This window comes from Salmo salar, chromosome 06, assembly GCF_965601325.2.
Source record: "Salmo salar chromosome 06, fSalSal1, whole genome shotgun sequence".
NCBI lineage: Eukaryota > Metazoa > Chordata > Actinopteri > Salmoniformes > Salmonidae > Salmo > Salmo salar.
Window position 1 is genome coordinate 23,963,156 of NC_138296.1, and position 17,872 is coordinate 23,981,027.

The 17,872-nt window shown below is 42.0% G+C and overlaps 2 protein-coding genes across 2 annotated transcripts in view; one reads left to right on the plus strand and one right to left on the minus strand.

The window, feature by feature from the left end:
• Window positions 1-42: 42 nt before the first annotated feature.
• Window positions 43-6,992, minus strand: LOC106606580 (mitochondrial thiamine pyrophosphate carrier). Its single transcript, XM_014202874.3, has 7 exons — window positions 6,856-6,992; window positions 5,803-5,971; window positions 3,519-3,674; window positions 3,041-3,211; window positions 2,453-2,639; window positions 2,068-2,198; window positions 43-1,928 (listed from the first exon to the last, which is right to left on the minus strand). The coding sequence occupies exons 2-7, from the start codon at window positions 5,932-5,934 to the stop codon at window positions 1,749-1,751; spliced, it is 957 nt and encodes a 318-aa protein (XP_014058349.3). The 5' UTR covers window positions 5,935-5,971; window positions 6,856-6,992; the 3' UTR covers window positions 43-1,748.
• A 3,332-nt stretch (window positions 6,993-10,324) lies between these two features.
• LOC106606641 (testis-expressed protein 2) overlaps window positions 10,325-17,872 on the plus strand; it is a 40,259-nt gene continuing 32,711 nt past the window's right edge. The window contains exon 1 of the mRNA XM_045721281.2: window positions 10,325-10,998. The gene's annotated coding sequence lies outside the window, so the exon portion shown is untranslated. The remainder of the gene's footprint in view (window positions 10,999-17,872) is intronic.

The following is a 17,872-nucleotide window of genomic DNA, read 5'->3' on the forward strand; positions in this document are numbered from 1 at the left end:
AGAACATACCCACATTATTAAAAGTCTGTTCTGACTATATCATTCCAATGACATGTTAATTTGCATGCATTTTCTTTATTCAAAAATAACAAAACATGAGTAAGTACGATACAATGTGTTTTAAATAAAAACCCAAATATAGACTGACACCACTTTGTACAGTGCGTCAGTAGCCGACACAATGTTACACATAGTACAATAAATTGTCCCACCAAATGCAATCTTTCCAGCATTAAACATACACAGAATAAATATTCAATTTTAAATACAGTGTTAGATATGCTGTGTATAGACGTTTACATTTTAATCATTTAGCAGACGCTCGTATTCAGTTGGTCATATATTTAAAACTAACATACACCGTCATGCTTCTTTAGTCATAATTTAGCACTGAGCGAGCGCCAGTTTGAGAATTTCGCAAAGAATTCCAATACTGACCCATAAATGCTGTTACACCAGGTTACTTGAAATTAAAGTACAGTACATCAAAGAAAAGCAAACTGAAAACAGCATAGATGGTAAATGTACTTTTGTTATTAAATAAGCATTACCAACCATATATAAATGGTTATAAATATTGAAACACATTCCACACAGAAAGCAACAAACCCTTGCACCTCATTTAGAACGCATGATAATTTTGAGTCTATGCTAACACATTAGTTAACACCACAACTTTTAGCTGAAATGTATTGAATTGTCCCTATTAAAGAGCATTCCGTGATAGGATCAACTTTGACCTGGTTCTGACTATTTATTTTAGCCTAGATCAAGCATCTCTTTCCCTTCGCTCCATGGTATCTATCAGTTTCAAGAGCAACCATCTGGGCTTATCAATTTAACACACAAAACATTGAAAAGGAGAATTTAAGTGATTTTCCCCCATTCAGCAGCTGTCAAAACACAGAAGAACACTTGCAGAGGTATATTCTCAGTACATGATCTAAGACAATGGTTATATCCTCCGTATGCTGCCTGTCAAATATAAGGCAATTCTTCAGGTAGTTGAAACAGAATACATTGTTACGATAGTTGTTACAAATCTGGTCATATTTGGTAAATGACAAAAGTCTTTAAAAGCAACAGGCATCCTGTCCTCAGTATAGACTGTGCACCACAAACCATGAGTATAGTAGAAAAACAACAGCAAAGAGTTCCAGTATAGACATACTTACATCACGGTGTTTGGACACTGACACCAAACACATGGTAAGGTCCAGAGCAGCACCACACCTTGACTTTCCCAACTTATAGGATACACTATAGGTAAACAACAGTAAGGAGAGCTTTTTTTTTCTTCTTCCCAGCAATGTTGACTCCTATCACCAGTGGGATGGGGATATGGCATGTACGATGTAGATGTGCGTGATTCTGCCATCCCCTCCCTTCTTTTCCAGTGCTTTGAGTTCCTCTGCTTCTTCAGTTGCCCCTAAGCCAGGGTTTCCTAAACTCTGTCCTGGCCCCCCGGGTGGACGTTTTGGTTTTTGCCCTAGCACTACACAGCTGATTCAATTAATCAACTAATCATCGAGCTTTGATCATTTGAATCAGCTGTGCCGTACTAGGGCAAAAACCAAAAACGTGTACCCCTTGGGGTCCCGAGGACCGAGTTAGGGAAATGCTGCCCTAGACACTGATCTATGGTCCATTTTTACATTTTCCCCATATTGGTTGAGGTTGTAATTTGTGGCGATTGAGCTGATCCTAGATCTGTGCCTAAAAGCAACTTCTACCCAGAGCTCCTCTGCTCACTGGCTGCCCTTCTGGTTCTGTATGACATTAAGGAAGAACTCATACCAGAAGAAGGTGAAGCCCGTGGAAACAGCTGCTTTCACTAGGCTGGGAGATAGGCCTTTGAGAAAGCCCCGGAGACCCTCCTCTCTGGCGATCTGGGACACACAGTCTACAAAGCCACCGTACCTCCGCACCTGCACACAGTAAGCAGAGACAACACACTTCAGTGTCATGTAGATGGATGCCCTGTATGACAGCCATCTTCGCTCTAATATAAGACCTGCTGTCAGGCACATAACTGAATGAGACAATGTAATGAGATGTCTACACTACCTGTCCAAAGTGGGCTCTGGCTTCTTCAAACCCTCCCACCTGCAGTCTCTTTTTGATGAGGTCAAAGGGGTAGGTCATTGTCTTGCTGATGACTCCAGCACAGCTTCCACATACCAAGCTTCTGAGGTTGCCTACAATAGAAAGGAAAAAAGCAGTAATGTTCAGGTAGTTTCTAGGCCCCTATCCTTCAAAGTTATGTTTATGTGTTCAGTCAGTGGTACTGGGCACTATCCAGGCCCTAGTTACAAAGTTAGTTTCCTGTTTGCTAGCCAAGCCGAGGTTATATTCTAGTTTCTAGGCCCTATTCCCTTAACATTCATTGCTATGTGTACAGTGTTGTGTATTTAAAACAGTGTCATGCTATCAAAGGCATGACCATCCCTACACTGGCCACTGACGTCGCTGTCCTTGTGCGGTGGTCCCATGAGGTTCTTGAGGACCTTGTAGAAGAAGAACTGCAGGCCTGCGTAGGGGAACACTGCCACCAGTGTTGGACCCAGGCCACGGTAGAACCCCAGGGCCCCCTCAGTGCGGTACATGGTGGACACAGCATGTCTCAGACTGTGATACACCTATGTTACAGATGATGCCTGTGGTTAGCTAATTGCTATCAGTAGCACAAGCCAAAGATTTAATGATAACACTTTAACAAAGCCAAAGTGTGGATTGCAGTCACTCCTTGTCCATAGACTGCCTTCAAGGTAAGGAAACAAACATCTAAATAAAGATATTACATTTTTCTAAATTATCCTTTTAAGGGGTTATAAGTAGTTTGACAGTTAATTATTATATCTAATTTACTATAAATGTATATTTAGTTTATAAATAATAAATTGCTGGTTGAAATTGTGTGGTCGTTTTGGTGCTTGGCAAATTATGGGTTGCACAGTTAATGGATTATTACTGCTTTTGATAATGGTACAATAAAGGTAATTCGATAGATTCATACTGTATGTTTTTCTTTGTCTCTCACCTTGGGCTCTCCCTGAGCTGCGAAGCGTGTTCGCAGTGTGTCTAGCGGCTGGCAGGCTACAGTGGCAGAGCAGGCAGCCAGACCGCCACACACAAAGTGCACCCCCGCTGTCTGGCTGTCATATACGGTGCTCTTGTGGGTCATCTCAGTCAGGAACTCAAAGCTGGCAAACTATGGAGGGACAAAAACACAGCCTTAAAACACAACCTTAAAGCACAGATGAAAACACAGCCTCAAAAACAAAGTTCAGACAACAGCGCCAAGTTATACAGCAGTGAGGCACATGACTATATATTATAATCTATCAACCCACTACCATGTGAGAGATGCTATTGAGGCATTACAGGGCAAAGGCTAGCGAGGGACAAAGAGTTGAGTCAGAAAACAACTCTCAGAGATCCACTCATTCAACTACAATACTGTGTGACATACAACAGGGCATTCTGACAGGAAAAATGCCCCAGTGTATGTTCCCTACCTGTACTGCCCCGAAGCAGACAGAGAGGAGCTGGGCGGGGACATGTCCTTTCCAGAAGGCAGGCAGCCCCTCCTCTGCCAGGATACAACGTGATGCCTGGAACAGGCCCCAGTACTTCCCTTCGGGGTGCCTTGACGATACGCTCTCTATCTGCAACTGTGTATGCAAGGAGGGGTGTGTACTGTCAGACAGGGGAAAGAGGACATTCTGCTTTAGACATTCTTGTGTAGAACGAAATACACATATGCACGTGCACACACACACACAGTTGAAAGTAATTCCCCAGCAAATGCTGAGCACTTCATCAATGTGTGTTGCCACAGCCACCAGTGTGTTGTGAGAAACTGGGCATGCCCAGTGGTGTCTGAGGGTCTGGGTGTGGTGCTGTGACTCACATCAAAAGAATGCAGTACAACCAAACAATGTTTAGTAGCAATGAAACAAACTTCTTCAGGACTAAAAAGCTTGATTTCAGTGAGTCTCACAACACTGAGCTTTTTGGTTTGAGTCATAAAAGCCTGGGTAGAGGTTATCATGCACAAATAACAGAGTTGTATGTTTACCAGAACCACTCGGGTTAGGCCACAAAAACAGTGCATTCGGAAAGTATTCAGACCCCTTGACTTTTTCCATATTTTGTTACGTTACAGCCTTGTTCTAAAATTGATTAAATTAAAATGTTTTCTCAGCAATCTACACACAATACCCAATAATGACAAAGCGAAAACAGGTTTATAGACATTTTTGCACATTTATTAAAAACAGAAATACCATATTTACATAAGTATTCAGACCCTTTGCTATGAGACTTGAAATTGAGCTCAGGTGCTTCCTGTTTCCATTGATCATCCTTGATGTTTCTACAACTTGGAGTCCACCTGTGGTAAATTCAATTGATTGGACATGATTTGGAAAGGCACACACCTGTCTATACAAGGTCCCACAGTTGACAGTGCATGTTAGAGCAAAAACCAAGCCATGAGGTCGATGGAATTGTCCATAGAGCTCCGAGACAGGATTGTGTCGAGGCACAGATCTGGGGAAGGGTACCAAAACATTTCTGCAGCATTGAAGGTCCCCAAGAACACAGTGGCCTCCATCATTCTTAAATGGAAGAAGTTAGGAACCACCAAGACTCTTCCTAGAGCTGGCCGCCCGGCCAAAATGAGCAATCGGGGGAGAAGGGCCTTGGTCAGGGAGGTGACGAAGAACCCGATGGTCACTCTGACAGAGCTCTAGAGTTCCTCTGTGGAGATGAGAGAACGTTCAAGAAGGACAACCATCTCTGCAGCACTCCACCAATCAGGCTTTTACGGTAGATTGGCCAGACGAAAGCCACTCCTCAGTAAAAGGCATATGAAAGCTCGCTTTGAATTTGCCCAAAGGCACCTTAAGACTCTCAGACCATGAGAAACAAGATTCTCTGGTCTGACGAAACCAAGATTGAACTCTTTGGCCTGAATGCCAAGCGTCACGTCTGGAGGAAACCTGGCACCATCCCTACGGTGAAGCATGGTGGTGGCAGCATCATGCTGTGGGGATGTTTTTCAGCGGCAGGGACTGGGAGACGAGTCAGGATCAAGGCAAAGATGAATGTAGCAAAGTACAGAGAGATCCTTGATGAAAACCTGCTCCAGAGCGCTCAGGACCTCAGACTGGGGCGCAGGTTCACCTTCCAAAAGGACAACGACCCCAAGCACACAGCCAAGATCACACAGGAGTGGCTTCGGGACAAGTCTCAATGTCCTTGAGTGGCCCAGCCAGAGCCCGGACTTGAACCCGATCGAACATCTCTGGAGAGACCTGGAAATAGCTGTGCAGTAACGCTCCCCATCCAACCTGACAGAGCTTGAGAGGATCTGCAGAGTAGGGAGAAACTCCCCCAAATACAGGTGTGACAAGCTTGTAGCGTCGCTTCAAAGAAGACACAAGGCTGTAATCGCTGCCAAAGGTGCTTCAACAAAGTACTGAGTAAAGGGTCTGAATGCTTATGTAAATGTGATATTGCAGTTTTTTATTTTAAAAAGTCTAAAAACCTGTTTTTGCTTTGTCTTTATGGGGTATTGTGTGTAGATTAAGGGCCAAAACTATATAATACATTTTTGAATAAGGCTGTAACGTTACAAAATGTGGAATAAGTCAAAGGGTCTGAATACTTTCTGAAGGCACTGTAGTTCCAACTTACATTATGTTGCATTTAATTGTGTAGTAAATTAGGGTCCAAAGTGGCCATGCAACTAAAACATGCACCACAATAATATCCATCTGATGATGCTTACTGTACCTGGAATCTTATCTTGATGACATCCAGGGGGCTGATCAGGGCTCGGGTCACCATGCCTGCAGCCGACCCAGACAGGGCTGCATCTTCTGGGGCTGGAGCAGCGCCCTTAGACCCTGGGTCATAGCCCACCATGATGACTCCACAGCAGCCTCACCAGAGGACCTCAGGTCTGGGGGAGAGAAAACATGTTATACAGCACAGGAGGTTGGTAGCACCTTAATTGGGGAGGACAGGCTTGTGGTAATGGCTGGAGCAAAGTAAGTGGAATGGTAGAGCATGGTGTTTGTGTAACCGATGTGAAATGGCTAGTTAGTTAGCGGTGGTGCGCGCTAATAGCATTTCAATCAGTGACGTCACTAGCTCTGAGTGTTTGATGCCGTTCCATTTGCGGCATTCCATTTACGGCATTCCAGACATTATTATGAGCCGTCCTCCTCTCAGCAGCCTCCAGTGTATACAGGGGGACTAGTAGTTTCTCTGAGAGACAGTCACTGTAAATATGGATAGTCTATTGTGATTCACGAGGAATGATTCAGTATGTTGCTATTTTTATTGGAAGCCAATTCTGTATCACTTAGTGCATCACTGCCACTAGAGATAGTTAGTAGCTATATAAAGGAGTCATCAGGCAAATTCCACTGATCACTGTGTGATGGATTCTTTCATTGGTACATGTAGCCTTTTCTCTGTCTAACCGGAAGTTGACTCTACTGATATTGACATGACACCTGCATCTAGCTGACAGCTACTGTAACTTACTGTTGTTGAGTAGCCTAACTTGCTACCAAGTTATTGATCAGCCCTTCCTCCTAATCAGACACATGTGGAGATCGCACACGTTGATTGCCATTGATGATCACGTCCTTCTCTTCAGGTACATTAGTCGCAGTAATAATTCATAGTAAATACAGTAGGTATTAACGTTCTTCAAAAAATACCATAGAGGACAGGACCTTGGCATAACTATGAGGCTAGCTAACGTAGCCACTCAATCTGGTTTACTTCAATCTAGCTCGCAATTTATAGTTAAAATGCGTAGAACTGTCGACTCACTTTTATGTGCTGCTCTTCTATGGAAATGTGTGAAAGAATAGTTGGTGAAGGACAGGTAAGGCTACATGTACTTCTTTTCATACAATTTAGCTTACTCAAACCTATCTGGAGAATGTTGCAAATCGAACCAATCCGGATGGAGGGGTGGATCACGTGACCCTGAAAGCCCAGTTGCACTATATGTTTTCTCCTTATGACACAAGATGTCGCTGTTGTTAAGTAACCAGTTTCAACATTCAGTACTGTATTTTTAAAATTGTTATTTCACCTTTATTTAACCAGGTAGGCCAGTTGGGAACATGTTCTCATTTACAACTGCGACCTGGCCAAGATAAAGCAAAGCAGTGCCACACAAACAACAACACAGAGTTACACATGGAATAAACAAACATACACAATAGAAAAGGCTATATACAGTGTGTGCAAATGAGGTAAGATAAGGGAGGTAAGGCAATAAATAGGCCACAGTGGCGAAATAATTACAATTGAGAAATTAAACACTGGAGTGATAGATGTGCAGAAGATGAATGTGCATGTAGAGATGCTGGGGTGCAAAGGAGCCAAAAAATAAATAACAGTATGGGGATGAGGTAGTTGGATGGGCTATTTACAGATGGGCTATGTACAAGTGCAGTGGTCTGTGAGCCGCTCTGACAGCTGGTGCTTAAAGTTAGAGATATGAGTCTCCAGCTTCAGTGATTTTTGCAATTCGTTCCAGTAATTAGCAGCAGAGAACTGGAAGGAAAGGCGAACAAAGTAGGAATTGGCTTTGGGGGTGACCAGTGAAATATACCTGCTGGATCGTGTGCTAAAGGGTGGGTGCAGCTATAATGACCAGTGAGCTGAGATAAGTCGGGGCTTTACCTAGCAAAGACTTATAGATGACCTGGAGCCAGTGGGTTTGGCGACGAATATGAAGCGAGGGCCAGCCAACGAGAGCATACAGGTCGCAGTGGTGGGTAGTATATGGGGCGTTGGTGACAAAACGGATGGCACTGTGATAGACTGCATCCAATTTGCTGAGTAGAGTGTTGGAGGCTATTTTGTAAATGACATCGCTGAAGTCGAGGATCGGTAGGATAGTCAGTTTTACGAGGGTATGTTTGGCAGCATGAGTGAAGGATGCTTTGTTGCAAAATAGGAAGCCAATTCTAGATTTAATTTTGGATTGGAGATGTTTAATGTGAGTCTGGAAGGAGAGTTTACAATCTAACCAGACACCTAGGTATTTGTAGTTGTCCACATATTCTAAGTCAGAACCATCCAGAGTAGTGATGCTGGACGGGCGGGCAGGTGCGGGCAGCGATCGGTTGAAGAGCATGCATTTAGTTTTACTTGCATTTAAGAGCAGTTGGAGGCCATTGAAGCTCGTCTGGAGGTTAGTTAACACAGTGTCCAAAGAAGGGCCAGAAGTATACAGAATGGTGTCGTCTGCGTAGAGGTGGATCAGAGAATCACCAGCAGCAAAAGTGACATCATTGATGTATACAGAGAAAAGAGTCGGCCCGAGAATTAAACCCTGTGGCACCCCATAGAGACTCCCAGAGGTCCGGACAACAGGCCCTCCGAAACATTATGCTTTGGGGGTGTTTTTCTGCTAAGGGGACAGGACAACTTCACCACATCAAAGGGACGATGGACGGGGCCATGTATCGTCAAATCTTGGGTGAGAACCTCCTTCCCTCAGCCAGGGCATTGAAAATGGGTCGTGGATGGGTATTCCAGCATGACAATGACCCAAAACACACGGCCAAGGCAACAAAGGAGTGGCTCAAGAAGAAGCACATTAAGGTCCTGGAGTGGCCTAGCCAGTCTCCAGACCTTAATCCCATAGAAAATCTGTGGAGGGAGCTGAAGGTTCGAGTTGCCAAACGTCAGCCTCGAAACCTTAATGACTTGGAGAAGATCTGCAAAGAGGAGTGGGACAAAATCCCTCCTGAGATGTGTGCAAACCTGGTGGCCAACTACAAGAAACGTCTGACCTCTGTGATTGCCAACAAGGGTTTTGCCACCAAGTACTAAGTCATGTTTTGCAGACGGGTCAAATACTTATTTCCCTAATTAAAATGCAAATAAATGTATAACATTTTTGACAAGCGTTTTTCTGGATTTTGTTTGTTGTTATTCTGTCTCTCACTGTTCAAATAAACCTACCATTAAAATTATAGACTGATCATTTCTTTGTCAGTGGGCAAAGGTACAAAATCAGCAGGGGATCAAATACTTTTTTCCCTCACTGTACAAGTCCAGGACCATATAGACATGAAAAACACCTATTGGCAAGAGAACCATAGTCTATAATACTACATATAGACTCTATATGAACCTAATGCCATGTTGATGATAATGTATCATCCTGTTAAATGCTGAAGGTCAGTGTATTGTGTCTGTGCCGGTGTTTGGTCTGTTCTCCTTGCCCCCTGCAGTGTCCAAACGAGATAAGCAGGAACTCGTGTAATCCATTGTGTCCCAAAGTTCATGTGTGCTCACACACACACACACACACACACACACACACGATCTCGAACAAGATCTCATAGTTTGACCAATTTGACTTCAGATTCCGCCGTCTGTCCACATTTCTCCAAACGTCAAACATTTTGAAATTGCTCCAAATGTCAAATTTCGAGGTGTTTTGGACACCACAGGTTGCACCCTTGCTGTCACAAGTTTAGGCATTCATTTTGAATGTTTAAGTTAAGGGTTAAGGTTTGGAATAGGGTTAAAAAAAATCTAAGGAGTGCCTATACTTGGCTTTGAACACACAACCCTCGGAGTCGAAGTTTGCGGCTTAGGGTTAAAACAATAACAACTCCACGGTTAAGTTTAGGCCTTCATTCTGAATGGTTAAGGTTTGGGAAAGGGTTAAAACAAAGACATTTAAAACAAGTGTCTATCACTGGGATTGAATATACGACCTTCAGAGCTGGAGCTCGCAATTTACGCCCATCTGCTACCCCGGTCCACAATGTCCACAACGCTCACTGTTGCCCTTAATGGCCAGTTTTGGGTATCTGGATGGATATCGGATTTCAAAGTGGATCATGAGCGACCTGGCTGCACTGGGATGAATTAAGCAGCAGCAAGACTGTTGAAAAATAGTGGTCAAGTTATATTTTACTAGAAACAATGGCTATATATTATTCATATACAAGTTTAAAAAATCTATGTACCAATTACCGATTGCTCCTGTAATGGAGAATACATTGGTTGTGGTTTAGCCTTCAACTTCACCTGTCCAAGGAAAACTACCGTAGTAGGTCTATCAGTTGGATAAATCAGTATCCCTGATGGACACTTTTAACCTGTATGAGTCTGAATGGAAAATATCCCATGGTGATATTGGGTTTATTTTGATGTGGTGGACAGTATTCACAGAGGGGTAAAAATGTTATTCTACATTGGTTTTACCTTCAGTTTAATCCATGCATTTACATAACTCTACTTCATTGCACTGCTAGAAAGACCTGGATGCGTTTTTAGAAGTGATGGTTTGAGAGGCTGACCAAAACACGTGTGAGTGAAGATCCTATCCTATAGACTAGTGTGACAGTGTTTTCATACTGAGCCGAGAACAACATAGGTGCTGCTGTACGTTTTAATCTGGATTAGTGTTTCTCTCTCTAACCAGGACTCTAATAATCCAATTATTCAGAGTTTGCTTGGCGCTTCTTCAAGGGGGAGAAGATGAGGGAGACACGAAGCAAGGGCTCCTCGGTTATATGGCGGTGTCTCGGCGCATACTGTTACTGTTCATGCTGGTTCAGGCAATCTGAATTTCTGAAGTGAGGCTACGAGAGGCTATCCGTGCTACTAAATCTATTGGAAGTTTTTTTTCTACGCCATGCAAGGCAAATCGAACGCGTCTCTATGCAAAGCGTGAGCAAAGTTATTTTAACAGGGTTTATATTCCAGTCAGTCCACTGCAGTGCATCCCTTTGCAGTATTCGGACATACAAAATGCTGCGCTCTGCTCTGCAGTCAGACTGCGGCTTTGACAGAGTTTTGAGAGCGAAATCGAAAGACGACTGAATTTAATGAGAGTGACTTGGGTCTTTTTCCATATCTGTCAATCAACGGGGATAACGGTATCGGCTATAGCCTACATTATGGGTCCATCATTGTCGTTCTGTTGGTGTTCAGGTGAGTAGCCCTAAATTCGAGTGGGTAGGCTATGTTTTGACATCGCCAAAGATATTGAAATAAATCAGGTTTTTTTATCAACAAAATATTGGCCTGTGTTTATTAGTTATTTAGCCTACATGGCTGAGCCCTGAAATATAGGCCTGTGTTTAGCAGTTATTTAGCCTACATGACTGAGCCCTGAAATTTGACTTGAATTAGCCTATATTGAAGTTTGATCATGTTTACATTTGGCATTTTAGGCCTGTAGACGTTTGAATAACAAAAACTAAGTAGAATTTACATTTAGACCTATGGGTGTCATGGGGATAATAACCAAAACAAAAACACAGTATGTCTGATGCAACCGGTGGATAAACACTCATCGACCACTTGTGCGTGTAGCCTCATGCCCTAATGTCAAGACAGCTTTATTGTTCTCCAGGATAATCCCATCAGATTATTTGTCTGATGTAGGAATAGGATGCCCATCAATTAGACATAATTCGTTTAATCCAGACTAGTTAGATTTCTCTGCCTGCCTGCGCTCCTGACAGGGCACCACATGAAGAGGCCTACACAGGCCAGCGCAGGTCAGGACAGTGGTGTTTAGTTTAGTTTATCAGGATCGCCATTAGCTACTAAACATGCAGCAGCTACTCTTCCTGGGATCCACATAAAACATACAAATACAGTGCCTTCAGAAAGTATTCATACCTATTTTGTTGTGTTACAGCCTGAATTCAAAATTATTTAAATAAATGTTTTCTCTCTCTCACCCATCTACACACTCTTCCATAATTACAAAGTAAAAACATGTTTTACATTTTCTGGGCACATTTTTTGATTAAGAAATACAGAAATACTGTATCTCATTTAAATAGTATTCACACCCCTGAGTCAATACATGTTATCACTGGTACTCAGTGATGTGTTGTGTTTTCCCCAAACATAACGCTTTGTATTCAGGACATAAAGTACATTTCTTTGCCATATTTTTTGGCAGTTTTACTTTGGAGCCTTATTGCAAACAGAATGCAAGTTTTGAAATATGTTTATTCTGTACAGGCTTCTTTCTTTTCACTCTGTCATTTAGGTTAGTATTGTGGAATAACTACAAGGTTGTTGATCCATCCTCAGTTTCCTCCTATCACAGCCATTCAACTCTGTAATGGTTTTAAAGTCACCATTGGCCTCATGGTGAAATCCCTGAGCGGTTTTCTTCATCTACGGCAACTGAGTTCAGAAAGAAGCCGTAACTTTGTAGTGAGTGGGTGTAGTAGTACACCATCCTAAGTGTAATTAATAACTTCCCCATGCTCAAATAAATATTAAATGTAAGCTTTTTTCTTCTTCTTCCCATCTGCCAATAGGTGACCTTCTTTGCTAGGCATTGGAAAACCACCCAGGTCTTTGTGGTTGAATATGTGTTTCAAATTCAATGCTCAACTGAGGGACCTTACAGATCATTTTATGAGTGGGGTACAGAGATGAGATAGTCATAAAAACATCGTCAAACACTAGTATTGCTCACAGAGTGTCACGGATGTCATAGGGTGTAGACCAAAACGCAGCGTGGAAATGTATACTCATCTTTTTATTTAGTGAAGAAGGAAAACACAAACAACGTATCCAAAAACAAACAAACTAGACAGTCTCGTCAGGCACACAGCTAAACAAGAAACAATCTCCCATGACAAACACATTCCTATTTATAGGACCTTCAATCAGAGGCAACGATAGACAGCTGCCTCCAATTGAAGGCCCCAATCCCCATTACCAAAACATAGAAATACAAATGCCTAGACAGAACATAGAAATAAACTAACATAGAACAATAACCCCCAAACCCCAGAATACATCAATCAAATACCCCTCTACATACACAACCACCCCGAACCATATAAACCAAATACCCCCTCTACATGAACACATACGCAAACACACCCTGAACCACATAAAACAAATACCCCCTTCCACGTCCTGACCAAACTAATAAGAACAAATAACCCCTTTACTGGTCAGGACGTGACACAGAGTGAGTCCATGCAACTTATTATGTGACTTGTTAAGCACATTTTTACTCCTGAACTTATTTAGGTTTACCATAACAAAGGGCTTGAATACTTATTGACTCAAGACATTTCAGATTTTCATTTTTAATTAATTTGTAAACATTTATAAAACATAATTCCATTTTGACATTATGGGGTATTGTGTGTAGGCCAGCGACAAAAAAATCTCAATATAATCCATTTTGAATTCAGGCTGTAACACAACAACATGTGGAAAAAGTCAAGGTGTGTAAATACTTTCTGAAGGCACTGTACATGACAAACTACAGAACAGTTATAGACAAGGACATGAAATAACACAACAAAAATACTATTTACACACTATTAATACATACTCATATTCTTATATACAGTTCAATTAGACCTTTAGAAAGAGGAGAGGAAGCTGTGATACAATATATATGTATATTTGTATCTGTTTTGTAAAGCTAAACTTGCTTTTTGATGAGTAACCTCTGGTGGCAGAGCATTCCACGATGACATGGCTCTGAGTGTTGGTGAGAAGACAGGATAATACGTCAGAGATAATATACTATTACAACTGACATACTGTATCAGTCTCCCAATGGAAGCCACAGCAGAGCAGTCAAGGATGGAGTCCCGATATGTTTGTTATGCTTTGGTCTCTGTAAACTCATCGAAGTCAGTCCTCTTACATTACTTCTCCTGAAATCAACTATTCACCTTCGTCTCCTATCTCTTCCCATGGACAGTCACCCATAGGGGACAATAGTCAACTATTCACCTTGGTCGCCTATCTCTTCCCATGGACAGTCCCCCATAGAGGACAGTAGTCAGTAGAAAATCTGTGGAGGGAGCTGAAGGTTCGAGTTGCCAAACGTCAGCCTCGAAACCTTAATGACTTGGAGAAGATCTGCAAAGAAGAGTGGGACAAAATCCCTCCTGAGATGTGTGCAAACCTGGTGGCCAACTACAAGAAACGTCTGACCTCTGTGATTGCCAACAAGGGTTTTGCCACCAAGTACTAAGTCATGTTTTGCAGACGGGTCAAATACTTATTTCCCTAATTAAAATGCAAATAAATGTATAACATTTTTGACAAGCGTTTTTCTGGATTTTGTTTGTTGTTATTCTGTCTCTCACTGTTCAAATAAACCTACCATTAAAATTATAGACTGATCATTTCTTTGTCAGTGGGCAAAGGTACAAAATAGTCAACTATTCACCTTGGTCTCCTATCTCTTCCCATGGACAGTCACCCATAGAGGACAGTAGTCAACTATTCACCTTGGTCTCCTATCTCTTCCCATGGACAGTCACCCATAGAGGACAGTAGTCAACTATTCACCTTGGTCGCCTATCTCTTCCCATGGACAGTCACCCATAGAGGACAGTAGTCAACTATTCACCCTGGTCTCCTATCTCTTCCCATGGACAGTCACCCATAGAGGACAGTAGTCAACTATTCACCTTGGTCTCCTATCTCTTCCCATGGACAGTCACCCATAGAGGACAGTAGTCAACTATTCACCCTGGTCTCCTATCTCTTCCCATGGACAGTCACCCATAGAGGACAGTAGTCAACTATTCACCTTGGTCTCCTATCTCTTCCCATGGACAGTCCCCCATAGAGGACAGTAGTCAACTATTCACCTTGGTCTCCTGTCTTCGTTCAACACACCACATCGATACAGTATGCATAGCGTTCTAATCCATATGACCATTTCCTCACACGATACTGCAGAAACAGTGCTGTTACACATTGACTGTGGCTAACCAACTGGGAGGAGTAGATGAGAATTGCAGATAACCGTGACAGAGTTGCAGTAGGCCTATAGATCCAACCTGTACACAAATGTAATACTACTCATACCCACTAAAAATAGTACATGTTTTCGTTAATGTATTAATTATGTATCTTCTTATAATGATGAATAAAGAATTGAAACAATTCAACAATTGTCTCAACTGGGCTATGGAAAAAGGACCTTCAAAAGATGTCAGCTTCATTGATCCTGTGAAACACTATGGACTCATATCAGTGCCTGTGTCTGCAGTTTCAATTTCTACTAAACCTGTCCACCAAGGAGTGTGTCTGAAATGCTGCCAAACGTTTGGTGACTCAAGGATTTCGAAGGAAGAGAGTTTTTACACTCCCTGTCAGTGTGGATTGATCTAGATTGACTGTGAAGTAAATGGATTAAGATAATGCCATTGGTATCTGTTATAGATTAGACCCATGTCTAGGCTCTCACATCAGCCTGATTGTATACAGTGGTTCAGTATGGCAGGCCAGAGGAAGCCCATATATGCTAGTAAGTAATAACACTGGGTCAATCTCAATTGGTTCTATCTTGATTCCTCTTGTCCTCTGTCCTAGTCTCCTTCTCAAAGCACATTAGAGCAGAATATATATATATAGATATATATATATAGATATAGATATAGATATATATATTTTTTTTTTAAGGGGATAGACCAGCTATGAAATTAGCAGATAGAATTGGAGACTATCAAATAACATTACATTAATAATTTCCAATCCCCTTTTTATATATATACACTACCGTTCAAAAGTTTGGGGTCACTTAGAAATGTCCTTGTTTTTGAAAGAAAAGCACATGTTTTGTCCATTAAAATAACATAAAATTGATAAGAAATACAGTGTAGACATTGTTAATGTTGTAAATGACTATTGTAGCTGGAAACGGCTGACTTTTCATGGAATATCTACATAGGCGTACAGAGACCCATTATCAGCAACCATCAGTCCTGTGTTCCAATGGCACGTTGTGTTAGCTAATCCAAGTTTATAATTTTAAAAGGCTAATTGATCATTAGAAAACCATTTTTCAATTATGTTAGCACAGCTGAAAACTTTTGTTCTGATTAAAGAAGCAATAAAACTGGCCTTCTTTAGACTAGTTCAGTATCTGGAGCATCAGCATTTGTGGGTTCGATTACAGGCTCAAAATGGCCAGAAACAAAGACCTTTCTTCTGAAACTCGTCAGCCTCTTGTTGTTCTGAGAAATGAAGGCTATTTCTAAGTGACCCAAAAATGTTGAACGGTAGTGTATATTGTATTTATTATTATTATTATGCCCCTCCCCCATAGTTGGAGAACTAGGTGAAAAACATAAAAATTCAAGCAGAAGATCTTATGTTCCTCGCCTTAAATCCTTCAATGGGTTTTGCAAAGGAGGTAAGGAGAGGGACCCGAGGAAACAAAGACATACTTGAGACTCGCCCACTGCCAATATCAAAAGTAAAAGAGACAGAACCCAAATGATCCCATCGGCGGAGCAGTAAGAACTGTGGTCTAGGACTGAGGACATCTGATATAGCTACAATATATAGAGCACATTCATAACCACTTTCATATGTATTATGGCACTATAATTGGTTTCCATTCAGCTTTGAATTTGGGACATTTGTTTGGATTTATCTGATGTAGTCTGACAAGCAGTGAAAAGGGTGGTTGATCCGTAGAAAGAGAATGAATAGAACGAGCTTGGAATCGCACTGACCCTGGCAATTTGACTGGTAAATCATTCTACTCATTCTAATTATAAGGTTAGAACCATAAACATAAACCAGTTGTCCTATCTCTATGGTAGAACAGTCAGTGTTTTAGATTTAGAGGAGAGGATCACTGTCCCTGTACTCAGGAGTATCACTGGCCCAGACTTGACATGCTTAACAGAAATAGAAATAGGAATAATTCTTCCAAATACCCTGGGTCTGGATTATGTGAGCTAAATAGAGCTTTGCCTGATATTCATTTTGTCAGTTATTATATTCTGAGCCCTCACTCAGCATGGTTACTCATTGGAACGCACGCTGTCAACTGTCACAACTGTGCCACGGGGAGCTATGACAGTGTGTGTGCATGTACTTTATGTGTGTGTGTACAGCCAGTCAGTCACTGTGTAAGCCTATGTATGTGTGTCTGTCTGGCTGTGTGTCTGTCTGGCTGTGTGTATTCCCTGTGATTCACATCCTAAGTGTCATACAGCTCTTTTAATATGGAGGATTAAAGATAATACAGTCTGTCTCGTTGACATGTGACTCATGGTGATGATGGTAACTGTCTCGTTGACATGTGACTCATGGTGATGATGGTAACTGTCTCGTTGACATGTGACTCATGGTGATGATGGTAACTGTCTCGTTGACATGTGACTCATGGTCATGATGGTAACTGTCTCGTTGACATGTGACTCATGGTCATGATGGTAACTGTCTCGTTGACATGTGACTCATGGTGATGATGGTAACTGTCTCGTTGACATGTGACTCATGGTGATTATGGTAACTGTCTCGTTGACATGTGACTCATGGTGATGATGGTAACAGTTGACATGTGACTCATGGTGATGATGGTAACTGTCTCGTTGACATGTGACTCATGGTGATTATGGTAACTGTCTCGTTGACATGTGACTCATGGTCATGATGGTAACTGTTGACATGTGACTCATGGTGATGATGGTAACAGTCTCGTTGACATGTGACTCATGGTCATGATGGTAACTGTTGACATGTGACTCATGGAGATGTTGGTAACTGTCTCGTTGACATGTGACTCATGGTCATGATGGTAACTGTCTCGTTGACATGTGACTAATGGTGATGATGGTAACAGTCTCGTTGACATGTGACTCATGGTGATGATGGTAACAGTCTCGTTGACATGTGACTCATGGTGATGATGGTAACAGTCTCGTTGACATGTGACTCATGGTGATGATGGTAACTGTCTCGTTGACATGTGACTCATGGTCATGATGGTAACTGTCTCGTTGACATGTGACTCATGGTGATGATGGTAACTGTCTCGTTGACATGTGACTCATGG